General features: G+C 31.9%; 3 protein-coding genes across 16 annotated transcripts in view; 1 reads left to right on the top strand and 2 right to left on the bottom strand.

Annotated features, from left to right (window-relative positions):
* Positions 1-10194, bottom strand: part of LOC124432821 (MAP7 domain-containing protein 2-like) — a 111823-nt gene extending 101629 nt beyond the window's left edge. For 3 of the 12 annotated variants that reach the window (XM_046982238.1, XM_046982278.1, XM_046982324.1), the window contains exon 1: positions 10049-10194. In XM_046982238.1, the coding sequence (XP_046838194.1) occupies positions 10049-10094 (46 nt within the window). In that variant the 5' untranslated portion in view covers positions 10095-10194. Of the gene's footprint in view, positions 1-4333; positions 4491-5605; positions 5785-10048 lie in introns of those variants that run through there. The other 9 variants (XM_046982136.1, XM_046982163.1, XM_046982296.1 and 6 more) reach the window with 7 other exon arrangements.
* A 796-nt stretch (positions 10195-10990) lies between these two features.
* Positions 10991-13986, top strand: LOC124432997 (acetyl-CoA acetyltransferase, cytosolic). The gene is made up of 8 exons (XM_046982457.1): positions 10991-11200; positions 11357-11478; positions 11550-11662; positions 12045-12244; positions 12348-12577; positions 12643-12831; positions 12931-13093; positions 13161-13986. The coding sequence occupies exons 1-8, from the start codon at positions 11152-11154 to the stop codon at positions 13277-13279; spliced, it is 1185 nt and encodes a 394-aa protein (XP_046838413.1). The 5' UTR covers positions 10991-11151; the 3' UTR covers positions 13280-13986.
* Positions 13987-14421: 435 nt separating this feature from the next.
* On the bottom strand, positions 14422-17443 carry LOC124432983 (U7 snRNA-associated Sm-like protein LSm10). 3 transcript variants are annotated; one of them, XM_046982445.1, is made up of 3 exons: positions 17115-17443; positions 16926-17043; positions 14422-14714 (listed from the first exon to the last, which is right to left on the bottom strand). In XM_046982445.1, exons 1-3 carry the CDS (start codon positions 17252-17254, stop codon positions 14526-14528), a joined length of 447 nt encoding a protein of 148 aa, XP_046838401.1. In that variant the 5' UTR covers positions 17255-17443; the 3' UTR covers positions 14422-14525. The 3 variants fall into 3 exon arrangements, with proteins under 3 accessions (XP_046838401.1, XP_046838383.1, XP_046838392.1); XM_046982427.1 differs by lacking the exons at positions 16926-17043; positions 17115-17443 and adding an exon at positions 14836-16919 and having other exon boundaries at positions 14574-14714; XM_046982436.1 differs by lacking the exons at positions 16926-17043; positions 17115-17443 and adding an exon at positions 14836-16919 and having other exon boundaries at positions 14628-14767.
* Between the last annotated feature and the right edge of the window lie 207 nt (positions 17444-17650).

Raw genomic sequence — 17650 nt, 5'->3', positions numbered from 1 at the left:
GCTCGGCTCACCATTTCTCTTCCCCGCTACAACTCGAACCTCCTATATAGTTTCCATGGGGGACCAAAAGATGGGGTAACGTCTATACGTTCCATTGCCTATTTCCTTTCTATCAAATCGAATCGACCACTTTCTCCTCCTGTGTCTCATTCTTTTTCTTCTTCTTCTTCTTCGTCTCGTCACACCCATCCGGTACCGAGGAGGATCGCTCTCTAATTTGCCCTGCAAATGAAACTCTTCCCCTCCTCCTCTTCTTCTCTCTCTTATCCTTTCTCCTTTTCTTTCTCTATCGTTATTTCAAACGTTTTAAATTGATTACGATTATCGATTTCTTGTTGTTCGAGTTAAACAAGAAATTCCTCATGGAATTTAATAGGATTATTCGAAGAATCAAATTGGGTTTTCTTTTTTATTCTTCATTCTCCAAACCCTTTCTCTACCCCTATCTCTACTTCCCACCTCACCCGTTAAATCGATCAATCACATCCTATTATCCTATTATCGATGATGAAAGCGAACCGATGATGGAGATAAGATAATGAAAAAAATAAAGAATTGTAAAAGTCTCTGTTGAAATATGTAAGAGAGTTTGTCATCATGGATAAAAATACGGACAAGCAAGGTGAACGCACCCGCGTCCTTTGTGTCTGTGTGTGAAAGAGAGAGAGAGAGAGAGAGAGAGAGAGAGAGAGAGGGAGAGAGAGAGAAAGAGAGAGAGTCCTTTCATATTCGTTTCTAACCATAGTGACTGTAGAAGCATTATATTCTCCATTTCTACGGTTATCGATTGCACTGTGGTAAGCACGTAAAAGACAACTATTGTTTTCACGATATCTCCGATAACTTCTTTTCTATCCTTTCGTCGTAACCGCGGAATTCCATGTCGATCAGGCAGGAAATTAAATCCTGAAATTATACGCTTGCTAATACACGTACATCTATATACGTATAAACTATATACGACACGATACGCGCGCGCGCGCGCGCGCGAGAGAGAGAGAGAGAGAGAGAGAGAGAGAGAGAGAAAGAGAGAAAGAGAGAGGAGGGGTAGGGTGGGGGAAAGTAAGAGAATAAGACCGATGTATATAATAAAATCGATCTCGACTTTTACTTTCAATCTTTATTACATTTCAGCAATAAATAACCCCACGTAATATCTTCTTCTTTTTTCTATTTCATAATAGTTTTCGATTCTTTATCGAGCATTCCTACAAACGTCGTGACATCATTTAAATCAAGAAAAAAAAAAAAGGAAAAGAAGAGGAAAAGAAGAAAGAAGGGAAAGAAAAAAAAAGACTTGTCTTACAACTCTTAGAAACACGCTCGTTCAAACTCTCATCCTGAAATAATCAAAAGGCGTGATAGGGAACGTTAAGTAACGTGGAAGGAAGTTTTTCCTTAAAAAGTTTTGTCAAAAGAAATTCAACCAGACGAATTCGCCTTTGGTAGAGCACGTTTTGCGAATTCAAATTCTAAGATGAAGAGGCAACAAGAAAAAAGAAAGAAAGAGAGAGAGAGAGAGAGAGAGAGAGTAAGAGAGAGAGAGAGAGAGAGAGAGAGAGAGAGAGAGAGATCGGATCTAAATATAGCGAGGAGGAGCGCATAGTTTCGCTAAGGAATTTCCAAGACTCCTCGAAGGCAGCAAGCACGGCAAAGCAATTCTACGTCTTGCGCATATTTTTCGTGCGCTGCTACCGTCCGTGCAAGATGCGCGATATGCGGAAGAATAGACGAATAAGGAGAATTAACGCGCTAGCGAGTTCTCCGGGCGCGTTAATTCTTCGAACGCGTCACGGATCGATCGCGAAAGAATGAACAAGCTCTTCCTCGCGCGCACTCCTCGATCGGATCGTCGAGTTCGCGCGTTTATCGCTAGACCATCGTAATAACAAACGAATACTAACTACTTCCCTTCTGTACGAAGGATAGAAAAAAAAAGATAAAAAAAAAAACTCATAATCGTTTCTATGGATCAATACTGCGACTAAGCACTTTAAAAAATTCTTTTTTAATTGATATGTTGAATATTGCATGAGGTTTTATCGATGTCCATGATTTAATTTTGCTAATTTTATTTTGTGATATTTGCAGCTCTCTCTCTCTCTCTCTCTCTCTCTCTCTCTCTCTCTCTCTCTCTCTCTCTCTCTCTCTCTCTCTCTTTTAATTTTGTAAAAAAATTTTGTTAAAATAAAAATAAAATCTCTTATATCTATTATTTACGCGAAGCTTCAAAAAGTATTAAACGAATGTATCGATTTGTACAAGATAGCTTCGACAGTAAACCTGTATATAAATGTGTATGCAATATTTAAAATTTGCTTTCTTTATATATTAGTCTTCTGTTGTAATAAATTAAAAAATATTGATATTGAATATAATTGAATTCGAAATAGGGGGAAGAAAAAGAAAAAGAATCGTTTAAATCGATATAAAATATCGCGTTAAACTCAACTCGTGTATAGGAAATAAAAATAAAAAGAAGGACAACCAATAATCGTTCGAGAATCATTCAAACAATTCTTTCACTCTTACCATAAATTATTATTAATGATAAAGGTCGTGAGAAATGGCGAACGGTTTTCCGATATTACCGATAATCAATATACACATACATATATCATGATATACCTAACAGTTCCACGAAGTTATTACTCATCGAACTGTATCCGGCACTTGCTTCCGTGGAATTTCTCACCCTGCCAGAAGATCGAGATAACGATGGACGATAAGAGACGGATTGATCTGACAAGCGCTGTTATTAGTAGTGATCTCAATGTTCTATTCATATACCTACTTATTATACATACACTATTTATGCATAAATCAGACATTCTTTTAACAATTATTATTAATAACTGTGAAAATAATTAATTATAATCATTAAGAAGGATTACACTAGTAAGAGATCATTAGCAATTATAAAAAAGTTAATTCAAAATTACCCATAAAAAATATTTTTTCTTAATTATTTCTTCTACATTTCTGTAAAAAATAGAAGAAAAAAAGAAGAAGAAGAAGAAGAAATAAAAAAAGAAAAGAAAAGAAAAGAAAGAAAAGGAAAGAAAGAAATGGAAAAGAAAATGTTATAAATCATACCATTTATTCCTATCTTTTAATCACCCGGATGTTTATATATACCATTGTATATAGATACTAATAAACTCTCCATCATAGAGACACTACTAGAGCGTAATAATCATTCTCGTGGTCGCAAACCAAGAGCAAAGAGAAGAACGAATTTTTTGCGCGCGCACCTTGATAGGCCTCGTAGCATGTTTCAAAAGGTTCGGTAACGTTCCGGAGTGAACCCAAAGCAAAAGAAGGAACTCGCTGAAAGCAGCAACGGTCGACACGCAGCCAAGTTGGCTATTTTCGCACGAGGCCTTTTCAGGACGCAGCCGGCTGCATTCCTTTCGGCGTCCACGAAACGATGCTGCTATTCGAAAATCTTACTTTCTTATTATTCCTTTTTCCTTTACTTTTCTCAGGAGCAAGATCGCAAGAAAATCGAAGGACCGATTGTGCTCGCGAATAAAAAGAGCAAGTGAATTATTTCACTTTTAATGTTTAACTTGTTCTTTAAGAAAAGAACATTTAATCGCACTATGATATAAAATAGATATCTACCTATGCGAAAACTAATAAGTGAAAGGAAAACTAACGGTATATTAAATGTCAAAATAAATTAATTTAATTATATAATAAATTCAATTAAGATTAACATGGCCATAATTAATAATTAGATCTTATACTTTGAAGCTGAAAGATTCATAAATTATCTGTACAAATTAAAAACGCACGGTAGAAATGTTTCAACGAATTAAAAAAAGAAAAAAAAAGAAAGAAAAGAAAATATATATTATAACGCAATTATGAAAATGTATATAAATGATACATAAATTTCGTCGAAATATAGATAAATATAGATGAAGAATTTTAAGCAAGATAAACGTTTCTTGATAACAACGATAGAAATTAAATACCAATTGGAAAAATATATTGGAATAATAGATAACAGGTTTTTCAAATAGAACGACCAAGCTCAAATCATTCGGACTTGTTCGCTTCGTCGATTGTTAGACTTTCCTCCTACACTCGTTTGAGTCAATTAGTGTCTTCGCACGAAGCGATACATATTTATATACGTATTGCGCAACGAAACGGAATGGAATGGAATAAACTGCTATTCTGAATGGTACGTTACAAGAACGATAATCTATATATGTGATATTAATTTATCGATAATAGACGCGAAGAATGCATAATGACGCATAAAAGAGAGAAGGGGGGAGGGAATGAGAGCACATTTTAAATTAAAGCAAATAACGCCTACCTAAATTCAGTTTTCCGTGTTCGGCAAACATAGCAATCGCCATTGTGATTAGAACACTGTTTATACACAAGGTCGAGTAGTAAACTTTGTTCACATTAAATATCCTTCTATATTTACTATGAATTAAATAAATATTTAACGAATCGATACGACCGCGCCGTAAGATGTTTATATTTTCGAAATGAGAAAGAGGAGATTATAAAATTACTCCCAGCATATTTGTATGAAACGATGAAACACGTAATATGTCTATGGGTATGTTCAATACACAAGTGCATATATAAATGATGAATCATCCAGAGGATTCACATTATTAAAGTGCCCGCGGACTGATCCGTTACGTTAAAATTTAATCTCCCAAAGAGAGCGAGAAAGCGAGAGCGAGAGAGGAGGGAGAGGGAGTATGAATTGTCCGTCATTTCAATTTTCCCGATACAATGTGCTATTTAAAACACATAGGTACCGACTAAAAACATTCAAAATGAACGAGCGAGTTATCTTGAATCTATCAAATTGTTACAAATGGCATTTGATAATAAAATACGCATATTTACTCGGTCCTGTAAATTTTATTACTATACAAACATCCAAAATAAGAAAAGTTTTTAAGTTTAAAAGTTTCGATTCTAATGTATGTACATATCTTTCTCTTTCTATATTTCTATATTTAACTCAATAAGACACGATTCAAAAAATATGCTTTGCTCTTTAAATTTTATTATCTATTTTTATTATTTCTTGTTATCACCATCGTAATAACAACACGTTACTCTTTGCATGACCACTCTATCTCCGATAAGAATTATTAACTGAACTTTGCAATTTTCCGGTTATAAGTCAATTTCAAAAATTTGCATTGGTTTCCGCATAATTGCCCGTTAACGAGTTCCAACGTGACACACGCTGGTGTTTGATACTTGACTTTCGCGATTGGACCATTTACATAGGTGTAGATATACGAAGATACATAATAAAAATGAATTGGTATTTTTTGTTTTGATTACTATAGGAAAAAGTAGTTGAAAATAGAAAAAAAAGTAATCGTGCGTTACGTGTATTTACGTTGCAAAAGAAAAAAAAAAATTTGGTGATTAATGATAAATAGAGTTGTACATTTTCACGCTTTCTCTCTCTCTCTCTCTCTCTTTCTCTCTCTCTCTCTCTCTCTCTCTCTCTCTCTCTCTCCCTCCGTCTCTTTTCTTAAAAATTTCCTTCGCGTAAATCTCCTCTTTCTTTTTCTACGAGACGTAACAACGAAGTGCGTGTACGTACATACGAAAAAGAAGTAGCAGCTTTGACGCACTTTCCCGAAATGATGAGCGAGAAAGATAACGATAGGTCAAAACGACTTAGACACTTTTAAAGCGCGTCCTTGACTTTCCCGTAGAAAAGGCGCGACTGAGGAGCGATCGTGTTCCAGCTAAATCGCGCGACGCCCGAAGCCGCCCGCGTTCTACGGCTGCGTCGAGCGGATGAGAAGCACATAGCGCCTTTACGATGAATCAGCCCCCTCCCTCTTCGTCTTCCTCTTTCAACCCCTCTCACTCTTATACATCCAGTAGACGCAGTCGCGTACTTTCTTTCATCACAAATGCGAGCCTTATATCGATGCTTTGCAGTGATGTTTATTGTTTCCCTAGTCCTACTGATAAGTTACAAAGAATTATAAAAAAAAAGAAAAAAAAAATAGACCAATCGATCATTTAATTATAATCTTACATTAGTGTTTACTAGATAAAATACAATAGTAATGATAATTAACTTACTGATGTATGTGAAAAGATTGAAAATCGCTGAAACTTTCTTTATTTTAATTGAACTATGTGTACATGATACAATTGATTCATAAAAAGTTTATAATTTCATGAAAATAATTATCGCCAAGTATCTGATTATCGAATATTATTTCATATGATCATAACGAGTATAGATATAGTTTGTTAGTTTCTTGGAAGAAGAAACATTCCATGAGAGAGAGAGAGAGAAAAAACATGTATAATATAAACATAAATTGTATGTTTGAGAAAAAATATGTATAATATAAACAACATAAGTAACTGCATGCAAGAGATCAAAGATCTACATGCATGATCTTTAAGATCTACGGATTTAAAGCCTTCGGATCATCATGTCTTGGATCATTTAAAGCAGCTAGTATTTAACACTTTAACGGCCACATTTTATATAAGGATTTTCGTCTATTGCAAACAGCTTTTACGTAGATTGAAAATTACGAACAAAAAATGTTTGAAATATTTATACAGAGTATATTCTATAACTCGAAGTATATCTGTAACTTCATATATTAAAGGTATGTTATTGAGATCATTTAAAATTGTATTTGTTTAATGAACATATGTCCGTAAATGGTTCCTAATAAAATAACTACCACTAAAATTTAATGTGAATATTTGAAAAAAAAAAAGAGAAAAGAGATTCATTAAATCTCTGGTCTATTTTTTTTTTTTTGGTAGAGGTATACGAAGTCAATAATATATAGAAAACAATCTCGCAATAAGGGCAAACTTGTCAAAAGAATTATGGATGCGGCAATGCAAATAAGGAATTCTACTGGCATGATGGGAAGAGCTGTTAACTAGCTAACTTCTGTGCAAGCTGAGACTTTGTATTAAATCTGCAAGAGATAATATTAAACAGAATTTGTAATACACTTGAGCCGTTCACAGGTCAAAAACGATTAATTCCACTTTTAGAATATTTTTTTTTTTTTATTTTAATGTAAAAGCACTTGATTATTTTGGTTAACGTTTTATATTGAAAATAAATTTCCTTAATAATTGGGCTTAACATTACTCAACGATAAAATTTTATATGACCGTTATATAATAAATAATATACAATGTATATAGCTTTATCAAGTTTCAAGAGTTAATCGATTTTACAAATAACCGATTGGGAATAAGTTAATTATTTCTAAATAAACAAATTAAATTAAATGTCTTTTTTATTTTCTTCATAAAATATTCACACACAAACTTTCAACGGTTGTAGCTCTGTTAATAAGCATTTACGGACACATGCTTATTAAACAATTTCAACTTTAAATGACTTCAATAACATGCCTTTTAATTGTATGGACCTCGAGTCATGGGACACCCTGTATAACACTGAGTAAATTTAACTGTTAGCGCAAACTTACATTTATATATGTGATATTGATAACCACTGAAAGAGCAAAGTCATATCTACGTAATGTCAGCTGATAACCATTGGCTAGTGAAATCATACGTATGTGACAGCGGTCGTCTAAGTGTTAAGATAAACACTTGTAACATATTTCGAAAAAAGTCAATAATTGACTTTTTCGTACGCACATCGAATCGATCGCACACGATCCTTTCATAGACGAATAGAACAGGGACACCGAATTATAAATGATTTCTGGATTAGTGTTCCAACTATTGTTAGATGCGTATGATAGAAAAAAAGAGAGAGAGAGAGAGAGAGAGAGAGAGAGATAAAGAGAGAAAATGATCCCCCGCACCGGAACCGAGCATTTAAGGTTCGTCGAAACGATCGTGCGGATAATCTGGATCAGTCTAAAAAAAACTTTCCCAATGTGATTTCATTGAGTATGTTCTCTTAATTAGCAGGAAATTAACTCAAAAAGAGAAGAAAAAAAGAAAAAAAAAAAAAGAAGAAAAAAGAATATGAACCAAAAGACTTACGTAACGATATTATAATAATTAACATGTATGTATAGTACGTGTGTTACATAGTACGCGATACAGACTATGGTATAATTGATAGATGCATCATGCTAGCTAATATTGACCTCACTCCCACGCAAGACTACATTGTGTTTGCGAACGAAAACAAAAATGCCGAGATAAGCATATACCGGTGGTAATTTAGAAAGATGTATAGTTCACGGTACATTGCCGTGTTATGTTGAAAGAACAACATAGGAATATTTCGTCTAGTGTATATATGTATATATATATATATATATATATATATAAAAATACATGTTCTTTTTTTTGATGTAATATTTCTCTGCGATATTAAACCACGAAGCTTTAAATATGAGATTTCTTTTTCATTCGGTTAAAAATCTGAAACACGCGAGATATATAAAATTTCACGATTTAATGATCGAAAATACATTAGAATAATAGAACGATAAGACGAAAAAGACGTCATTTGAAAATTGTTGTTGAAGTATTGGCGTTGAAATATTAGAAATATCGGAACGTTATGATCGTTCGAGTCACGCAAATGATGGGTGCGCCATTGGTGTTATACGGAATTTGTTAGGATCGTTCAATATAGCGGTATATAAATTTTTTTTTTTTTTTTTTTTTTTTTTTTTTTTTCAAGAGGAGCTACACGAATTTTACTAATACATAACTAGATCGAATCACAAGTGACACGATAGAGAAACGCCATGGAGAGTATCGAAGCGCATTCTATGAACTATAAATAACAGTTGAGGGCCGATACACCAATGCATTACAAGTCGACGGCATTCGAGACGTTTGTCTTGAGTCAATCTTAATACATAGTCTAGAACAAAACGTTAAACCGTATATGTACATGCGAGCGAGATAAATAGTCGTATAAATTTTACTTAGAATTTAGATTAGTATGTATGTATATGTGTATATATATATATATATATATTACATATATGTGTGTTAACATGTATATACATATATAAACGTAGTAGTACGATTAGGAATGGGAACGAATGAGTTTAATTTTCTTCTCGCTTTAAGATGATGAACTCATACGATGCATCGCATGTTGCGGTCCGATCTAATTCATGGCACGCTGTGTCGTTGAAAGTAGCACATTCGCGAATCTTCGCGAATACGTCGGGATAAATTGTCTCTCATAAGAAGAAATTATGTAGATCATCTAGATATATCTCGAACGGATGGGAAATTCGCGTGGATGGAGATAACGGTAATACTTTGGGTCTATGCTCGAGAATCGCAAGGACGTAGACACACGACCTTAACGACACGCGACGTGCACGTCGCGCTTCGAGTGAACGCGGAGTGGGACAGAGATAGAATGCGAATAGGGGAAGGAGAGGAGAGAGAGAAAGAGAAAGAGAGAGAGAGAGAGAGAGAGAAAGAGAGAGAGAGAAAAGAAACGGACGAGTCGACCGCGTCTACGTGTCGTCGTCGCCGTCGCTGTCGTTGTTGTCGTTATCGTTGTCATTGTCGTTTACACGCGCAATGACACGAGGAGTATGTCACAGCGTGCTTTCGGCCTGTCAAAAAGTTACCCCCACCTTTCCCGCTTCAATCTCGATATCGCCCTCGTTGCCGTCATTGCCAATGAAAACGACAACGAAAGCGACAACGACGATGACGACGACGACGACGACGACGACGTTACACCGCGGTCACGCCTTCGATAGAGGATTTTCAATCCTTCTCGACGTTTGTATTTAAAAACTCGAAACCGAAAACTCGTAGAAAACAACAAAACTAATGTCGAAGACTTTTTGTATCCTCATTCGCACGCACCCAACTTGGCGAATCTTTTCTCGATTCGACCGTTATCTATCTCTTTCGACAGGCACTCTCCGGCGAGCTGCACGACCTGCAGATGGCGTGATCCTTTCATAGCTTTCGTATAATCCACCGCAAGGAGGAAAGCAACCATGCGAGCCTCGTCGAACGTACGCGCCGCTTCCGCTCGTCACCGTACTTAATGACAAAGATTTAGCCTTATAAGTACCTCGTTTGTCGATGAGCTCCGAAATCTCCTCCTTGTTGTCGGCCATCTTAGCACCAGTCACTGGTCACAATGCACGCTGGGTAAAAACAAACGAGCAGCACCGAGGCGCGTCGCCGGCAGCGCCTCTCTCTCGTGCTCTTTGCGTTCACGAGTGTCGATTGCGGCGCCTCTATCGGCGGTACTTCTCATTAATGATGACGTCGTCGTGCGTAACTAGTCCTCTTTCTCTCTCTTTCTCTCTCTCTCTCTCTCTCTTTTTGTCTTTCTTTCCTTTTTTTTCTTTTTTCTGTCTTTCTAGCTTTTTCTCGCCACAACGAAGAACAAAACTTATTCTTAAAGTTCTCCTCGTTATTAAAAGGAATTCTCTAATGAATTATTGCCATTGAGTCATCGTTAATGACATGGAGAAATTGCCAATCTCGCACACATGTATTTTCAATCTCGACAATAGTTCCCGTTATAAATCTAAAACCCGTTATGAACATAAAATTCTTTTAAAACATATTTCTATCTTCTCTGTATTAAATTAGTAAAATTCTAATAGATTTGTAATGCAAATATTGACCTTGGCATTTTTTTAAATGTGCGATATACTGGTTTCTATTTATAATAAATAAAGTATCCTAAACTATCATTATATTATCATATCCATGAATAAATATTTTATTTCTTTCTGGTTCAATAAACGTATATCAAAAAATGTAATAAAATTTTATAAAGATTTATTTATTAAAGAGTGCATTTAAAAAAACAGAAATTTCTATTGATATTTAGCTACAGAACATTTTATACAACATATACATATACATATACATATACATATACATATACATATACATATACATATACATATACATATACATATACATATACATATACATATACATATACATATACATATGTATACATATACATAAGCATACACACATACTCAACACATATATAACACGCATGCCTTTTTTACTGGCTTAGTTGCCCGATTCCCAGTAGTTCCTTATCATTGGTGTTCAAAACTGTTTGTCCGATGGCATTCTGCTACTTTCGTTGGTAGTGAACGGTACTTCTTCGAGTTCCTGATATTTAAAAGTAGTTAATGCGACATCATGAATTTCCAAGACGTGGTCATTGTATCTGCTGTCAGAACTCCTATAGGTATTATAATATTCTTAATGTTAAATTTTATTTTAATATAAAAAACGTACTACCTTCTATAAAAACTATTTAATTCGATTTTTTCTTTTTATATATCCACAATATAGGTTTACTATTTTTTTTATAATATACTATTTTTTATATATTATCTTTAAGGGTCCTTTTGCGGAAACTTATCTTCTTTAAAAGGATCAGATTTAGGAAGCATTGTTATTAAAGAATGTCTTACAAGAATAAATTTAAATCCATCTGATGTGTCTGAAGTAATTTTAGGGCAGGTAATATATTTTATAAATATATTTTAGTTTAACCATATAACAATACCGTAATGTTTCATTATATTCCGTAGACATTAACAGCAGGTCAAGGTCAAAATCCAGCTAGACAAGCAGCTATTAAAGCAGAATTTCCTGTACATGTTCCAGCTTATCAAGTCAATATGTTATGTGGTTCCGGACTGAAGTAAGTTATTATATAAGTTATATAAGTAATGTTCCTTCAGAAAAGCTACTTCATTTTAATATGACCCTGCCTATAGATATGAAGTCATGTTATCTTTCATTCTTTATTTAATTTTTTGCTTAACTTGAAAAGATTCTCATAAAAGCCTAAAAATAGAAAATTCTATTTTCTTTTATAAAAAAACACTCATACTTTTTGCTGATTTTTCAAAATGATAAAGTTGTTTGCATCAATTCTTTAATTACATCAAATTTCTTGACACACTATTATACCAGTTTATATGTATCATTATGAGAATGTACGCCATATAAATAATTATTATATTAATAAGTTGTATAAATATTTTTTATTTTATATTTCATTTACTTATTATTGTTATTAGAGCAATTGCAAATGGTTACCTATCTTTAAAAAGTGGAGAGAGTAATATTATTGTAGCTGGAGGTCAAGAAAGCATGAGCCAAGCGCAACACACAATTTATCTTAGAAATGGTGTCAAAATGGGAGATTGTAATTTTGTTGATACATTATTATACGACGGATTAGTTGATGCATTTACTTCTATTCATATGGGAGTGACAGGTAAATTTAAAAGTCAAAATCGATGAATACAAATTAGTGTATTTATGTATAATCTCAAAAGAAGAGATAAAATAAAATATTCTTTTTAATAATTTTTAAATAGCTGAAAACGTTGCTAAGGATTTTGGAATAACTAGAGAAGAACAAGATCTTTATGCGATATTATCTCAACAAAAAGCAGCAGCTGCCATTTCAGCAGGACATTTTGATAAGGAAATTGTTCCTGTAACAATATTGAACAAAAAAGAATCTATTCTTATATCTAAGGATGAATATCCCAAACCTTCAACTACTATACAGGATCTTTCCAAATTGAAACCAGTTTTTATTAAGGTACTAGAAACAAGCAAGGACAAATACAAAAGAAGAAAAATAAACAATATCATAACTATTTTTAGGTTAATGGAACTGTTACTGCTGGTAATGCATCTGGTATAAATGATGGAGCAGCAGCAGTAGTTCTTATGACAAAGGAAGAAGCGATTAAAAGAGACATAATTCCCTTGGCTCAAATTGTTGGAATAGCTGAGAGTGGAGTAGAACCAAATGTTATGGGTATAGGTCCAATACCAGCAATTGAATTACTTGTAAGTTCCATTATTGTATATTGTATTTTTAGAGAAAAAAAAAGTAATAATCTATCTTGATCTACCAAATGCAATATGCATTATATTCATGTATTTTAGTTACAAAAAATCAAATGGAGTAAAGATGAAGTAGATCTCTACGAATTGAATGAGGCATTTGCTTCACAATCACTGGCATGCATCAGAAAACTTGATTTAGATCCTAATAAAGTTAATATCAATGGTGGTGCTATTGCTTTAGGTCATCCTATTGGAGCCTCTGGTATGTATCACAAGCTATAATAATGAAAGTACTCTGTATTATGTAATAAATTTGTAATATTTTGCAGGAGCTAGAATTTTAGTAACTTTACTTCATTCATTAGAAAGAATAGGAGGGAAAAAAGGCATTGCAGCATTATGTGTTGGTGGGGGAATGGGAATTGCCCTTGCTATAGAAAGAAAATAACATTTTATGTTCATTAATTTTGTTACTTATTATTGTGAAAATACAAAATTTTATATTACGCGGTTTTTTAAGATGTATGACTGAAAAAAATCTTTTATTTTTAAATATTTTTATTTTTAAATATTATAACTATTCATCAACTTTTTGATTAACAGATGATCTAATTACTTAATGTTCTTATATTTTTATATTTGTTTTATGACAATAAAATATTGACATATAGTTAAACAATTAATCATCAACTATGAAATTACAGTATTTAAATAACTGTGGAGTATGATGATAGACAACATAAACTATGCATGCAATTGTGGTAGTCAATATTATTTAAAATATATCAAATGTATTGAATATAATTTAAAAATATGGTTTGAAATCTGTACAATGTACATTATCCTGATTATATAATATTTTTTCTTAGACATACATTTGGGAATGAATTATATGCAAACATTCAAAAATATTACATTATTATATGAAAGATAATTATGGAAAATCATAATAATTTATAAGGCACAAGCTTCTTTATAAATAACTAAATTAAGACTTCTCACTATTTTTGTACTAATTAGCCAAACAAATATTGCTGAGCTGATGGTTATTCCAATCTAATGAACTAATTCAGAGTGCCTTCTTTTAGATAGATTTAATATAAACTTTATTACGTTTATATATGTATCAACAATATATAAATATGTTAAAAAATAGATATTGCCTATTTTTGTGTTAAGATATTTCTGTTATTAGTAACAAACTGTATATTATTAATTTTAACATAAAAAGTACACACATATTTACAAGCATTTAATTATGTAATTAATGTAATTTATACATCAACTTTACTAATATTTACTAAAGACAAAATTCATCTATATGTAATTACAATATATGGAAATACAACCTCGCATAAATGAATTTAATTATTTGATAAGGACAATATATTTGGTGTATTTTTTTTTTAATATTACGCATAAATACCTAATTTACATTGTAAACTGATATTGCTTTTGTATATAATTATACATCTTGCATATATTCATACAATGTGACTTATATAATTTAAATTTGTATAACACAAAATGTTTACGTTATTTTTTTCTATATTTTCTATATATGGAATAAGATATATACGACACTAGAAATATATTCAAAAATTTAATAATCTTTTTAGTGTTCAAAGAATATGTGCACTGTATAAATTGTAAATAATTCATCAACGTTCATTAGAATTGTTAATAATTATGAGTTATTCATCTTTACTATTTTTAGGCTCCTTGGCTTTCTTGGTTTCTAACATATTTTGTACAGCTAATACTCCTTCTTGTTGCCTTAATTGGACACGTTTTTCTTTAAAAGTACGTTTTGTATCTTTCCTATTGCTTTTGCATTGATTTAATTGCTGTAGCTGATCCTTGATAGCTGGTATAATGCGTACCTTAAATTTATATAAGCATAGAAGTATCGTCATATTTGATATGTTTCCTAAAACTATGAAAAATAGAAAAGATGATCAATAATATTATATATGACTATTTATTCCTTAAAGTTATAGTTACCTATTATTATAAAATTTGCAAATTATCCAAGTATATTCAGTAAATTAAAAATCTGATATACTTAATGGTACAGCAGGATAATATCCACTATAATCTTTTTTATCTTTATTAAAAGGAGTAAAAAACTCTGGAGCATCATTTTTTGTAATCAAATCTAGACTTGGTATGCATATTTCTGAACAACTTTTAATTATATAACCCCATATAGAATCTACATTAAGTGCTGTATCTTTTAGACAAAAATAGGATCCCCAAATTGTTGAATTTAAAATTTTATCATCAGGATGCGATAAGCATTGATGAATCATACCTTCTGACATTTGTTCTTCTACAAGTGCTATTGTATCACAATTACCATATACTTTTGGTACATAAATATCTTGTATAAGATTATCGCCAATATATATGCACCGTGGATTTTGTTTACATGATATTCTACTAAAAAATTCTAAAAGTTCTTTCCAATTCCCACGACTATATACATTGCCTCTTAATAATTCATTACATGATATAATATCAACTTCTTTATTATTCATTATAGTCATAAAGGGCTGCCCTTGTATGAAAAATCCTGGTTTTTTGGCATAACAAACAATAATGTCAAACAAGGATCTCCAATTTTCCCCAAGAGCATAAGTCGCAGTTAATTCTACAAAATCAACATTTGATCCAGTAATTAAGAAAGTTATTTTATCTTTCTTCATTTCCTGGATCCAAGATATTGTTTCTGGACTGCATTTATGTAGATATTTATCTGGATTTTTTTTTAAAGCAGGAAAAAATTGCCCTTCGTCTAATTCAAAATGTTTAGGATCAAACATCCAAATCAAACCACTTAACATATCAGGCCATATATTATATACATCTAAAGGTTTATTATTTTCTTCATCCAACGTATCTACTGCTCTAGCAAAAATAAGAGCAGATGGAATATCGAAATAATCCAACAGAGACCGCATTTTCATATTCAATGGTTCATTCCAAGTAGCAAGCATGTCATTAGAAAATATATCCATTACGTGCCATCGTTGCTCAGGATATATTTCTTTAATTTTGTCTATACTCATTAACTTACTACCATGACAAGCTCTATGAATTTTACCGTCTGGACTTATTCTAAGTATATTTCCCCTATCAAAGTCTAAAAATAAGCCCTTCTGCATAAAATCAAGATCCTTGTCGTTTAATGGCTTTAATAAATATTTTCTACTATATCCTTTTTCTTTCACCAAATAATTAGCTAATATTTCGTATTCTAAATGCACTAGATTTGTTATATTATATTTTAAAAGAGTATTATCCAAATCAAACCCAATACAGTCATAATCAGAAATTTTGAAGACACTCATATTTATTTTAGATGACACACAAGGAAATGTTTGATTAGAAACACGTTTAATGTAATAAGAACACTTATCAACAAAACGAAATAAACTTTGTTTCACTATCTTATCGTACATCAAATTATTTGTAAATGATCGAATTTGTAAACTTTTACGATAAAAATTCAAATTTTTTAACATATCTACGAAGCATTATTACAACTATTTATTACAGACGTAATAATATATATTACAGACGTTTCTAATAAATGAATATTTTCTAAAAGTATTTAGAACCAACTAAAAGATACAATCTTTGAGTTCGAATATGGATTAAAAATTTGATTGCATTGAAAATGTACACATGAAAATAAAATAGCACATAGCCAATCTAATCAAATGAAAAGTACTAGACCGTATTATATATTATTTGGCATATTATTTTGCTTATTAGTTTCTTTGTTATATTTCAACATAATTTTGTATCTCGTTTTTTTCAATATATAAATAGTCTGAAGCATACGTTTTATCATAAAGGCTGTTAAATAAAACATAATATCTATTATTTCCTATAAAACATAACCTCGGAATGTTAAAACGATTCTTCTCCTTTAATAAGACGAACAATATCTTGTTAATCATTTATTTTATACGTAATATTATGAAAACATGTGTATATCTATAGCACATTATATTAACAATCAATCCATTTACAAATATTAATCAAGGAAAAAAAAATTGCGGGAAAATGCAGGTTCAGAAACTCACCTTTGGTGGTATTTGCACAAATCGTATGTTTCTTGCTTGAACAAAAAACATTTCGAAGGGGAACTTATCGCCTCTTGGATCCGTAAATAAACAGTCTTTCATCATGACATTCATATATCTATAAAAATACATATTAAATATAGCAAACAAGTTGAAAGTAAAATAAGATTCGATTTTTAATTCACGTACGCATCCACATGTTCTATGGTACCATAAACCGACGCTTCATTTCTCAAGTCTATTGTCGTTTGTTTATTTTCGAGAGCTTTTAATAAAATTGACAAACTATTGTAGAAATAATATTTTTCACGTGGAGAATTCTGATACATGTTTATTTACTAACTAATGATACTTCTTTCGAGCACAATATACACAGTTGACTTTTTAAACAGAAATACCTAATGATAAATTCCACGCCAATGATTGGTCCTTCTTTTTCCAATGCTCATCATAAATCGCTCACAAAAATAGGTCAACGTAATAAGAATAAATGACTTATAATAGATTTATATTTGAATACACATCGTAATATACAGATCTGTATATAAAAGACAAATAAATTGTACACGTATTGTGCAAAATAAAATTTTCGAAATGCTTCAAGGATACTAACCAATCGTCTTTTATTATTTTGAATTTTTACCAATAGCGTTACACCGCACAAAACAATAATTTTTTTCGAATATTCGTTTGAATATTTCGAAAAAAATATTCGATATGAAAAT

Source organism: Vespa crabro, chromosome 1 (assembly GCF_910589235.1).
Source record: "Vespa crabro chromosome 1, iyVesCrab1.2, whole genome shotgun sequence".
In the NCBI taxonomy this organism is placed as follows: Eukaryota; Metazoa; Arthropoda; class Insecta; order Hymenoptera; family Vespidae; genus Vespa; species Vespa crabro.
This window is presented reverse-complemented; position numbering and strand designations above follow the sequence as displayed.

What these genes read in the sequence shown, in the direction of transcription:
- LOC124432997 (XM_046982457.1), top strand. Translation starts at nt 11,152, where the DNA reads ATGAATTTCCAAGACGTGGTCATTGTATCTGCTGTCAGAACTCCTATA. An exon ending in TGCTGTCAGAACTCCTATAG is followed by an intron (nt 11,201 to 11,356) that starts GTATTATAATAT and finishes ATTATCTTTAAG; the next exon opens with GGTCCTTTTGCGGAAACTTA. An exon ending in TACCAGCAATTGAATTACTT is followed by an intron (nt 12,832 to 12,930) that starts GTAAGTTCCATT and finishes CATGTATTTTAG; the next exon opens with TTACAAAAAATCAAATGGAG.
- LOC124432983 (XM_046982427.1), bottom strand. Translation starts at nt 16,358, where the DNA reads ATGTTAAAAAATTTGAATTTTTATCGTAAAAGTTTACAAATTCGATCA.